Source organism: Rhodamnia argentea, chromosome 9, assembly GCF_020921035.1.
Source record: "Rhodamnia argentea isolate NSW1041297 chromosome 9, ASM2092103v1, whole genome shotgun sequence".
NCBI lineage: Eukaryota > Viridiplantae > Streptophyta > Magnoliopsida > Myrtales > Myrtaceae > Rhodamnia > Rhodamnia argentea.
This window is the reverse complement of record NC_063158.1, coordinates 16242786-16255852: the sequence shown is the minus strand read 5'-3', so window position 1 is coordinate 16255852 and position 13067 is coordinate 16242786. Positions and strand designations below refer to the sequence as shown.

The window sequence follows — 13067 nt, the reverse complement described above, 5'->3', positions numbered from 1 at the left end:
GAGGAGAATAAACTGGCAGGAATTGGATGAGGCGGTGACGGAGGCAGCCGTGATGAAATGGTCAGATAGAAGTAAAGTGGACCAAACCAGTGCCCCCCCCGTGATACGTCTACAGAGCAAAAGGCATTATAAACACAGTATGGTCATGCGACAACTTCGCCTCTAAGGCCATACTTTCCCAACTCATGCTTCGTCACGACATTTAAGCACTCACTGATCTTGGCAAAGCAAAAAGCCCCGCATCGGGGCAGCCAAATTGAGAGCACTATATATGTTCACCTAAAGGTAATTGAATTGAGAGCACTATCTGTAGACCTTGGAGAGTCGCCGCTAAAAAGAAACTCTAGCGCATGCAAAAGGGATCTCAAGCCCACCAAAGGTAGTCAACACAGATGAGCATGAACATTGAACCTATATAAGTTCATGTGGAAACATAAATAAAGGAACCGAAGAACACAGAAGGATCATTATGGTAACTAAAATCTGTACAAGATACCGCATAATGCTATTACCAGACAAGGTCGTATCAATCCAGCCAATCATAACATGTGGCATGTGTAGAAATTGCAAGGCGAATCCCTGATTCTAACATCTAGAGAAAATGAAAAATGTATTGACTCGTCTCAAGCAGGAGATGAATTGAAGAGCATTGTGGCTTAAGTGGGGAACTTCAGAATCTCAGATTAGCTCATGAATCCCCCGCCGGGAATGTTGGGTAGCCCTTGCGATGAAACAGGGCCCTGGGGCATCAACTGTGAACGCCCTGGACCTTGAACGTACCCTTGCCCCATTCCTGTTCCCATCAACTGCTGCGGTGCATGCTGTTGCAACTGCTGAAGTTGCTGCTGCTGTGGGTGTTGAGGCTGCAGCTGTTGGAGGTGTTGCTGTGGCTGCTGCTGCTGCTGCTGCTGCTGCATTTGTGGCATCTGCGGCTGGAGTTGCTGCATCTGCTGCTGTTGTTGGGGCAACATCTGCATCTGTTGGTGCTGGGGCTGCAGTTGTTGAGACATCTGCTGCTGCTGCATCTGGGAAAGCTGTTGCTGCTGCATCTGCGGATGCGGTGGTGCCTGCAATTGCTGCTGCATCTGTTGCTGTTGTTGCTGCATTTGTTGCTGTTGTTGCTGGCTTGTTATTTGCGGCTTGAACACAACCATATCCTGAACACATCCGGAATCTATGGTTCGGACACTTCGGAATATTTTAGGGAGGAAAAGGAGTAGTAGTTGCTTAAAAGAAGACCCCCTTCTTGAATTTTGAAACATTCCTTAAAATTGGGTAGGTAGCATTGTTTTGGTCTTTGTTTTTTCGTATACTTGGCACAAATCTAATATATCATACAAGATATATAGTTACAGATCCTTTTGTTTGAACAAAAAGAGTGTGATTGCTTAAAGTAGGAACCCCAGTCTCTTTGATAGATTAGTACAGCATAGATTATCATTATTAGTTAATTGTAGGAGCCTTGATATTTGCTATGCTATCAAAGACTTTTGGTGCAGGCACGATTTCACTGATATAGATTATGCAGGACCTGTATATGGGAGTGTTTGAAGATGAAATCATTTAGTTCTAACAAGTATGTATCTTTGCTTTTAGTCGTGGTACATTTTCATTGCACAAGAAATTATTATATCTATCTTAAATGTTGTGATAATAGATCTCTATCTCCTCCTATCCACTTCTTGAAGACTTTTTCAAGTCCTAATGCCTAGACGTAAATCCTCTTTCCGTTTTCTTATGATTTGTATATATTTGTAGCTCCAATCCTCCCCCTTCTCCAGCAACTGTATGATTCAACAACTAATCAAATCTTTGTATTTATCCCACATCTGACCCCTGTATTTTGCGGTAAGTTGTCATAAGGCTTTGCGGCTTTGCTTTGAACAATATTCACAAGTTAATTCTTTTAAGCACTTGAGCACATTGATTTAGATTCTTTGTTTTCTTCCGTCTCTTTCAATGACATGGGTAGGGCAGAGACTTTGCGTATTTATGGAAATTACATGTCCGATACATATTAGTTTGACAAATTTGTCTACAGAAATTAAAAATTACACTTGATATACCTCTCTGTTTATACAACAGTTTAATTCTACTCTGTTGTAGAAGTCAATAATATGATTCTTTAAGTATTCATCTAGATGCATATATATTCGACAAACACGACTCCACTGATAGCACTATTCTAAGCCAACTGTCTTCTTTAACTCTATGCTTTTGCTCTTTACAAAGTAAAGTCAAATGGCATTCTAGAATAACTGGAAGTGAATTGTTATTTTGTGACAGATATGTAATTTTCATTCTCCTGTTGCAAATAACACTCTAATCAATAAGTAAAATCTAATGATAGGCTTATTCTTAATTATTGTAATGTTCTCTTGTTATAGTATTTTGTCATAACTCCTGAGAATGAACATTTGGCATTAGAAAAAAGAGTGTTGCCTATAATTTTTTCTTCCATTAACCATATAGTAGAATAAGTACAAAAATATGAAAACATAGGATGGCAAAGAAAATGTCAACTATATAAGGAACTACTACCCTTTTTCTTCCTATAAAATTTACAAAGATGAATTCATTTAAAAGTCATTCCTTGATTATCCTTGCATTGTGCAGGCAATAAAACTAGTGTAGAGCAAAACAGTTTTTGTCCGGTCCCATTGATTTGAACCTGTTGGCAGAAGATGGATTCAAGTTCAGACATGACTCACCCCAGGGAAAAGCATCCCAATCAAGCGGCATGCCTTGTCTGACACAGAAAGCAGCAGCGTCTGAGACGGTAATTGAATGACTGCACACTACAGAGAGAGAGAGAGAGAGAGAGCCAGAAGCTCAAAGTCAGAATATTGGATCAGATTAACATTGGAGAGCCCGGTAGTAATTCTGCATTACACAATCAAACAGTAGTCAAGCAATATCTTTTGGGCATGTGCGTGTGTTGGAACTGCAAAGCCTGACCCATTTTTACTGGTTTCCTAGAAAAACCACCTCTTTAAGATGTTGCTTTAAATTTACATATCTAAAGTAATGGCCCAAAATAACCTAATTACACAGAAGAGCACCCTAAGACTATACGTATTTGCAACCAGTGAGGGCTCTGACACTGTCCATGTTCATGTAATTACACCACTTAGTTTTGTATCTATCAAATTTATGCATCTCTCAAAACTATCACATTGAAAGATAAAATAAAATCTCCTAAATTACTTTTTCAACCGGGCTCAAATTAGCTGCCGTCCGGGCTGCTGACCACTAGCTGTCACTCGCTTATTTGTTTGTCCCATTATGTATTTGGACCTACAGCCGCATACTAATATTTTCCAAATGAAAATAGCCTGGACCTAGTCAATCTAATCCCATCTCTCCTCTCAGGGTTAATGACTTAATCTTAGCAAGGCCAGCACCTCCTCACCAACACCTCAGTCCCAGACACCACCGCTCGCGGCCAGCGTTGCTCACGGCCGCTCCGGCCCTCCCTCTATCTAACAGTTGTGTCACTAACAAACGTGACCAGCACAGATTCATCGCCAACACGATGCCCTCAGCATGCAGCCATCCTTGTGGCCTCAAATTGCCACAACTCGCCCACCATCAATGTCACACATCTCTACAGTCTCCGAAGGTCCATGACCACAGATCGGGCTCTATCTGAGGTTATGGAGCTCAAATCACTCGATTATAGGACTCAAAGAGGCAACCGTGGGCATGGCGAGTGAGAGAGAGAGGGGTGGGCGTTGGTCGCATGGGGGCTGAGAGCAATCATCGTGGTGGTGAGGTGGCTGTGACGCTTTCCATAGTGGCAGTGTCAAGCCGTCTGCAGAGAAAAAGAGAATTGTGGCAGCTCTGCTCCTGCATGAGGGAAAGGGAGAGGTAGGGGAGGAAGCAGGAAGAGAGTAGGGTTTCTTGGTCTTTGTAATTTAAATCACATGTATGTAGGTTTAAGATAGTTCATTCCACCAATGAGAAAATGGGCAGCAGCCATGTCTGCAGCTAATTTGTGCCCAAATCCTCTGCAGTTTTCCGCTATTTTACTCTCCTTATCTAGCTTGACCCTCCTTTATCATTTTCTTTGTTAGCACCAGGTGAAGTGGGAATGGGGTTGGCATTGAGCATAGAAGTAAACATGTAACAAATTGAAGCATTACATACTCCAATTATCACCATATACTCCAATCATGGAGCAGGACAAGCAAAACTACCTTATGCATCGCTCCCTAGCGCTCCATGAATATAAGCACATTAAAGTTGCAGCAAAGAGCATCATACAGGACTTATAATCTGCATAAATATACTTCTGCCTATGCTTCCCATGCAAGACCAATGTGTGACACAGTAAAAAAAATAACACTTGCACTCTAATACTGACATAGTGGAAAGACAAAATACAAAGGAAATAGAGAATCGGTCGACTTACAAGTTTTTTCTCTTGGAGCTGCCCAAGAAAACCATGTTGATTCATTGCCCGAAAAACCAGGAAATCCGCCTTCCCAACGTATTGCCTGCATAAAGTTCTAATTGAGCAAAGTGCAGCAGTAACCTGCTCGATCCAGTATAAGCAGTGGCAATCAAAATTCCACACAAGGTTGGATTTCCATAAGAAGAATTACTTGTTATTCATGTGGTCCTGAGATATTAGACGAACAATCTGCATGGTAGGAGGCCAGTTTGCTGCAAGCCTGAAAGAAGCAAAAGAATGTTCAAGCAGTGAAAGATTAATCTTGAGACAAACTTAGTGAGATTCAAGATGCAGCCGACAAGAATGAATAAATATCCAGATTCCATCTAAATGGCCGAAAATTGAAAGGCAGATGTAACACAAAAGCAATTTCACAATTCTAGCATTTTCAAGAAAGGAGAATATAAATACAAGCTTTCTGAAAGTGACAATAAGATCATGATCAGCGATTCAGTAACTGATTTGACACTATATAAGAGAATTTTATAAGTGCTATCAAATAAACAGCCATCGGGAGAAACAATGTCACAGCAAATCTTTCATTTGCATTGCAACGCCCAGTAACTAAGACATGAATGATTAAACGAGAAGATAATAAGGCCAGAAAACTTAATGAAGGGCATCAGATAGATAATGACAACATAAAAAAAGGTTTCCACAAAAATTGTGCTATGTTTGGGAGAGCAAAGGGAAAGGAGAATGGAAAGTAAAACACCTATAACTATAAATTGTCCCTCATTTTCCAACACACAAAATTTCAAATTTTTGGAACTTTCCACTCAAACTTTATCCTCCCCACTTTCCCCACTTCGACAAACATAGCCTTGGTGATCTTCCCCGAACCACAAGCCCTTATTGCTAGTGCATCCACAATATTTTGCCATAATTGCACTGCCCCTAATACGCATGTCATCCTCCACCACTGCCCCTAGTGCACATGTCAACACAAAAGGAAAAAGGAAGAAGGAGCCATAATAGCATATCCACATTTTTCAGTGGAGAACTCCAGGGGGCAGAAGAAATGTACATAATCCCAAAATATAATATAGCAAAAGGAACATGAAATTGCTCTTCTATCTCTCCCTGGCTTATGACTAATGAGCATTTTCGGAGGTGGTAATCCATGTTGGATTGAAGTGGTCATTTACTAGCAATGCACAGGGCACAGAATGGCAGGAGTAAGGCTTCTGGAGGAACATAATGCAATGTACTTTTCTAACCTCCAGTATCTATCTTCATAATCTATCTTCTCTTATAACCTTCACTCTGTGATCTTGTCTTGATTTATCATGAAATCAATTTGGTGAAAGATTCCAGTTAAGTATTCAACCCCCCATCTAAATGAAGTTCATAACATCGTCTTAAGTTAGACAAAGGAGCTTCAGGATATCTAGGTTTCAACACAGAATTTCTTCTACCTTAAACTACCACATAATCAACCTTTAGATAAGTTCTATGCAAAATTTAAGATACTTCTCCCCTACAAATAACGGAAAAAATATGTCTACTCTTTTGAACAAAGAAAGAGCAAAAGATTAATTCCTTCCAAGGGGTTTATCTTGACCTAGAAAGAATGCCATCCATGTCTAATTCTCACAGAGACCCTTTACGTAATTGATTTGGACCAACTAAGAAAGTTAATGTTAGATATCTGTGCTTTGCAGGGAGACAGTGCTTTAATTGAAACAATGGACAAAAAAAAAAAGCCATCTATCCAGTCTCTGTCATTGTCATAGTAAACTCAGATTTGATGGAGCATAATTATAGCAGATATTTTTGTGGAAAAAACGAACACAAAAGCCAAAAGCATCAAATGGAGCAGTATTCTTTAGTTGTTGAAAAACGAAATGCCAGATCAAAACGGATACTGTCTATAATTCCACAATAAAGGCAAAATGGTTTGATACTTACGTCTCAGAAGCTGATGCACTCCTGTAACCCTGCCACAAAACAAGTCCAGCATTAAGGCTTGTAAAAGATAAATAAATAAACCTTGTAACAAGTAACGAGCAGGAAAAACCATAACATGGGTGCTCATTTTACAAAACCTCATCAGAGAATGAATACATACCTCCAATCTGGTGATTAAGACGGGCTGTCCTTGTCTTTGCCCAGATAAATTACCCTGCTCACATATTTTCAATGAAGACAAATCTCAGTCAGCAATCTTTGACTTTACAACAGTCAGCATTTTGCAGGCTAGAGAAATTATTATGGAAAACCAGGTAAATAATCAAACAAACAAAAAAGCAATCAATGACAACATTCTCTATTAGTAAACACTTGCGACAGAGTATTAGTTTCATTGCAAAGTTCATAGTTTTGGCACATTATTGATTGGCTATTGAGTTTTCTTTTGATTATGTGCCACAGTTATAGGAGAGAACGCTCGGAAAGTTCTGTAAATCTTACTCCACTTAGTTAAGACATTTTCAAGCACCCAAATGCCAGCAACCCAACCATTTTGGGACACAAGATTTGGAAAAGAATTTGGTTAAGAGCCTCCGATAGAACAGTAATCTAGGCTAAAGAGGCCAGATGATTTGCTTGGCGAGAGTTGGCCACCTTTCTAGAGCTTGTCAGCAGCAAGTATTAAGCTCAAACCTCATCTTCTGGAGAGAGTAATATCTATCTCACTTATGAAGAGAGCCCGCGTAGAACTTATATTCGTTCAATCTTAAAAGACAAAAGACACCATTAACAGATGATTCCCCCAGATAGAGGAGCAAATCATCATAACTACATATTAGACAACAAATGCAGAGCCAGACTTTGAATGATTCTTCCCATCTACGTTAAAGCGCACGCTCTGTGAAAATACACCATCATTTGAAACTACCAAAGAAGAGCCATTGTTGATTTGCAGTATGAAAGTTCAGAAACAGTCAGAATCACAGCAGACAACAGAAATGGTTAGGATCCTAATCGAATCGCAGTTGGTTTCTTTTCTAGAGACTAGTTTTAGGAGAAAGGCTTTTGGATCATATCTGGAGAGGAACAGTGAACCATGGTATAAGCTCCAGCCACATGTATATGACATTTATATGTGAACCATGGTATAAGCTCCAACCACATTGGACAGCAGAACACTAAAGTGGAACTGGGAACAAAAATAGAACAGCCAAGAAAGAGGACCATTGCCAAACCAAGACCCAACGCCTTATCGTGTTGTAAGCGGATAGAAGACAAAGTAAGATTACAGAGAAGGAATGACATAAAATTGCAGATAAATGATCTAAGTAAAATCGCTAACAAGACATACTCCATATAAAGAAAAAAAGAAAAGAGAAATCTCAGCAACATGCGATGGAAGTTGACCACATGAAATCCATAAACTTGTTGTGAACCAAACAAACTTAATCAAGAACCTGAGATCCTCCAGCAACAATCAATGAAGAATGCAAAATGCAAAAGGTTTGTAATCCTGTTGTCCATATATATTTTCCTAGAAAGAACATACTCTTGAGTTCATACCTCCCAAACTTTCACATATTTGGATTGTGCACTTTGCAAAGCACTTGATGATTGCTGTGACAATGGCATACTTGCTCCTGGATTGTTGTTACCATTAATTGATGGCATGCCAGATTGTCCTTGTGAAGGCATTCCTGGAGTAGGAATCATTGTGCCAGTTCCAGAAGAGGGAGCTGTTGGACCCAGGGCACTCATCATATTAGGATTCATGCCAACTCCATTCTGCACCATTTGCGATCCTGATAGGCTTCCTTGGCTCATGCCTGGAGTAGGTTGACCCATACCAGCACCAACTTGAAGATTGCCAGTTGGTTGGGATATTCCAATGTTTGAATTTCCAGTAATGCTGCTAGTTGCTGGAGCAAATGAACCAAGGCCTTGGTTTTGTCCAGTTGGTATGGTCCCTGTGAGAGAGCCAGGACCTGTCACTGAGGTCATGCCCGATTGGGCTGAAGAATACCCTGTCTGAGCTGCAGGGACAGTAGACTGCATCCCACTAGAAATCATATTTGACATATGCATGGCCATTGGATTTTGACCAATCGATTGAAGCCCTATTGAAGTCCCTCCAGTCAATGCTGCGGAATTGACCGCTTGCCTTACTTGAGAGAGGTGGTTTAGTATGTTTGAATTTGCAGGACCTCCAGGTCGCATTGATTGTGGAATGCCACCACTCACCACCGGCTTCAAATCCGGTACGCTTTCATTGTTCGTTACCATGTCTTGAGATGCAGAAGAAGGAGAGGAAGTCTGCAAGGCAGAGACTCCTTGAGTAGTAGGACGCGGTACGGATGGAATGTGAGGAAAGGTGGGGCCAGCTACCATAGAAGTCACCGTAGTTGGTTCCTGGAAAAGCAATATCTAAGTTCATGCGGCAAAAAAGAAAAAGAATCCTTCATTTTGTAGAGGCATTAGCCCCTAGCATTTAACTGGAAAGAGATAGAAGACTCACAACTTTGACAGTGGCAGGAGGGCCATTTCCCGCAGAAACTGCTTGTCTGTTCAGTAAGGGTCCATTTACTACAAAAAGATTGTTGGGAAAAATCAAATTACCATTGTGAACTAACTGTCCTGCGCTTATAATGCAAAACACAACCTCATGCAGGATAAACTGCATTCCTAGCATAAAGATATACTACAGACATTGCCCCCGGTGACATTGAGTTCCTTTCATCAACTGAAAATCAAGAGCTTCAGACTCACTCACTGATAGCGACTCCTTCCTCGCTACTACATTTTGTGCAGCGACAAATATCACCAGAATTACAGTCTAATTACTGAATATTATGACTGAACAATCCTATAATCTGAGAGAGAAAGAGAGAGGGATATATTATAGAATTAGCAACTTCCAGCCTCCAGAAACATAGGAATATTTTCAAGAGATTCAGGCTCCTTCATAGACCAATAGTATTTTTACTACAGTTGCCATGATTCAGGAGCATGTCCCAAAACATGCAAGCTCTACAAGTGGCTAGATGACACCTCAATTAGGACAGATGGTAATAAAAAGCTACAGAAAGAAGAACGTGTAAAATAACTAAATCTTTGGCTAATCCAGCAATAAGGCCTCCTAGATGCAAGATAGTATATCTATTCACAATTTACCATTTACTGAACAGACAGCAGTGAATTGTATTACCATAACTTTCATTCTGCAACAAATCCAGTTAAATACTGTCCAAAGAAAAACAGTTTGAAAAGGATACTGGGATGGCAACTAAGGTTCATAAGATTATATCACAAACAAGGGAAAAAACTAATTAAGTAGTGCTAGTGCATAACAAACCAGGTGGAACAGAAGTAGGAGGTTGTGCCGTGACTGAATTAACTGGAGGTGGAGCTGTGTCCATCTTGACAGGACTCTGATTTGAAGGCAAACTAGATGTTCCAGGACGACTCAAAGCTGCCCGTGCCTCAAGGAAATTCTCCGCAATTAATACAAGAAAATGGGGATTCTTTACATTATCAACCGGTGGATCTACTGCACGCGGATTGTGTTTTCCCTACATTTTTTAGTAACTCGTGAGCACCACGAACAAATTCAAATGGGTGGTACAAGCTATAAAGTCAGCAAATCTTCTCAACTTCCATAGAGAATGCATGCACTGTAGTGAACATACATTTTGTAACCTGTGAGACATCACAATTTTCATTGTTGTATGTTCTTGGGTATCTAACTTAGTCACTGTTCATTTCATGGCTAAAGGTGACTTAATTCGAAGTCTATAGACTACACTAAAGTCCAGGGTCCTTGTCTGGAATCCCATTTTAGCAGCAAACTATATCCTTCCCAGAACTCGAAAGAGCACCAGTTGAACAAGGAAGAGCTCAGTTGAGATGCTAAACAAACAACTATAGCAAATCAAATAATAGAAGCAAAGCAACTTCCTTACAGCATTGTAGATTGCCCGAAGTTTTGGAAGCTGCTTTGGACAAATAACTGAGAGAGAAACACGGCACTGCATCACAGAAAAAGGCCAGTCACATGGGAGTGTAAAGTTCTCAGAAGACAACACAAACCCAACCACCAACTACTGAACTACAAAAATACCTGAGGGAAAAATTTCGCAACACCCTCAGCATCACATAAAGGTCCTCCAGTGTAAGTTTCAACATGCTCCTCTTCCAGCTGAAAAGTTGGTCGATAAACTGGAGTTGACAAGGGATAAGGATTGGTTGCAGCAACAAGAACACAGTGCCTTTTTCCATCTAGACTTTGCGGAGGTAGGTTTCCGTTCAGAGGTAGGGGGAACATCTGAAGAAGAAGAAGAAGACCAGAGTCAACATGAGTCCCCTGGAACCAAAGTTAATTCACTCATTGCTTCAAGTATAGCAGATTATATGAGTTGTCACTTGAAGAAAACCATAATTACCACATATATGACTAAAACATTTGTGGCAAAAGTAATTACAGATGAACTAATTCATTTCAGGATCAAATGGACAACAATGGAACAAAAGTTCGCTAACCATGTTTGCCCCCATGTTTGTGGCCCCCTTAAAAAAGGGATAGAGAGAGAGCACATAGAGCTGAATGAGTAAAAGTGAAAAAACATAATATCTTCGATCAAATGTACATCGACACAGATAAAGCCGAGATGAGGCATTTTATCCAAATTGTGTTGATGCACAACGCTTAGAAAACCTTTTTTTTTTCCAAGAACACAATGGGGGTAGTAGAAAAAGAGCACCAACTACTGAAGGTATAGGTGATAAACAGGAGATAAAGAACCAACTCTATGGACATATCTTACGGAGAAAAAACTGTACACAAATTGCATCAGTAGTGTCATTTAGCAGCTAAATATAAATCAATAGATTGCCATAGGCTTTGTAAAGAATCGATGGCCAGTAAAATGAGGCCTCAAAAGTTGTTTCATTCCAGTCAGTGCACAACTAGACCATTCACAAGCTCTCCGAACACACTACATCAGGCTAATATTTGAATGCCCGTGCTTAAACCAAACTGATAATATATCAGCTACATAGCCAGCTTGGGCTCACATATTGAATCAGCTAGTGAACTAAATAATTCAAATTCGGTGTACACAAGTAGTGCAATATACCATCAAAGCTTCAGAAAGACCTTCTGCAATAGCAGCATCATTAAAACCACCACCACTAAAAGACATTGCTGAGAGCCAATCCAGGAAACGGCTGACATCTTTTGTCCAGGCACTTCGCTGAACCATGCAAGCTGTAAAAGGATCACAGACAGAAATCCTCATTTATTTAACTGCACCGAAGGAAAATGAAAAACCATCGTAAATCACAATAGCAATCACTGAAGTTACTACAAGAACTTTCTAGCATTATAATAGCTCCAAAAAATACATTTTACCTTGACTTCATAGCCATAATCTACACTCTCTAAAGACTAACATATTTTTTGTTGACAAGCCAAGGTTGTCACAAGAATGCAACGCAATGATAAAACAAGCCAGTTGAAATTATTGCTTTAACTCCTGCTTATTTTCTTCAATTTTTCACAATCTGCAGCAGTTTTGACAATAAACTTAATAGTTACTGCAGGTCCACCAAGCATATCTTTTCAGGGGAAGGCAATGCAATTTGGTCAACGTAGCATGCGAAAGAACATACCAGACAAATTGCCATGAGAATTGAACATGACCAGAGAGAGATCACATGATTTCTGCAGGGAAACAAAGCCGAGAAAACAGCTCAGACATTCTGAAAAATTATGCGACTGTGATTTGCAAGCAAAACAGAAGGACTCAGCAAAAGTCACATACCTGTGCAGTCACCTCATTCCCCACGAAAGCCCTGCGCAAATACCCATCTTGTCAAATTAAGCGCCCACAATATAGCAATCGACACAACATTTCTCTCTGTCACAAAACAAATGACGCATTTCTTTCAAGTAATGTGGACTCGATTCATTATATAACAAGGAGGATAGAGAAATTATCATAGTCAGTGCAAAAAGAGAGCGCAAATGGACCTGACGATCTTCTCGAGGTAATCGGAAACAATGGTTTTCCAGTAGGACCCCATGGCTGCAGTGCCGTCGACAGCCACGATCAGCGATCTCTCCGTAGACATCGGGACACTCGATCCTTTGGCGATGTCGCCGAGCGCCATATCAGGGCTCAATGACTGCACAACCATTTCTCGGGAGTAGGGAAAAGGCTAAAAACGAACTACCCGGGGACCAGATGCGACGATCGAGAGGTGCGAGTCCAACAGGTGAAGCGCTCGAATTCGACTGGACAGACAGCGAAGAGATTGCGCGATTCGTTCAACCGGGAATCAAGAGAAGGCGCACGACCCTTCAGAATCGAGCCCGTTTCGCCAGGTCGGAATCGGAGAAACGGGACTTCCGGGCTGGCGGAGAGAGAGATGTGGGGGGGGTTGGTTGGGGGGGACTTGTGCCACCGCCGCTGAGACGCCGTGTGCGGACGACTGTGCAAGCGAGTGAGTCGCCGAGCTGATCGTCCGACCGCGTGCGACGGTTTACAGGGGTTTCCGGCTTGTGAATCCTTGCGCCATCGACCATATAGGCATAGATACGTCCGTGATTTGACCCGTGCAGCTGACTCTCACGTGTGAAAACACTCAAGGCGAAAATCATAAAAGGGTATGATTTTTCAAGAAAATGTTTTCTCATCTTCAG

General features: G+C 40.9%; 1 protein-coding gene across 1 annotated transcript; it reads right to left on the bottom strand.

The window, feature by feature from the left end:
- Positions 1-448: 448 nt before the first annotated feature.
- On the bottom strand, positions 449-12822 carry LOC115754887 (mediator of RNA polymerase II transcription subunit 25). Its single transcript, XM_030694058.2, has 15 exons — positions 12396-12822; positions 12187-12217; positions 12035-12086; positions 11500-11630; positions 10485-10688; positions 10327-10392; positions 9720-9936; positions 8883-8950; positions 7931-8776; positions 6528-6581; positions 6368-6396; positions 4608-4676; positions 4415-4499; positions 2712-2798; positions 449-1157 (listed from the first exon to the last, which is right to left on the bottom strand). Exons 1-15 carry the CDS (start codon positions 12560-12562, stop codon positions 684-686), a joined length of 2580 nt encoding a protein of 859 aa, XP_030549918.1. The 5' UTR covers positions 12563-12822; the 3' UTR covers positions 449-683.
- Positions 12823-13067: the final 245 nt, after the last annotated feature.

What these genes read in the sequence shown, in the direction of transcription:
- LOC115754887 (XM_030694058.2), bottom strand. Translation starts at nt 12,562, where the DNA reads ATGGTTGTGCAGTCATTGAGCCCTGATATGGCGCTCGGCGACATCGCC. An exon ending in GTCTTTCTGAAGCTTTGATG is followed by an intron (nt 10,689 to 11,499) that starts GTATATTGCACT and finishes CTTCTTCTTCAG; the next exon opens with ATGTTCCCCCTACCTCTGAA. An exon ending in TTGCGAAATTTTTCCCTCAG is followed by an intron (nt 10,393 to 10,484) that starts GTATTTTTGTAG and finishes TCTGTGATGCAG; the next exon opens with TGCCGTGTTTCTCTCTCAGT.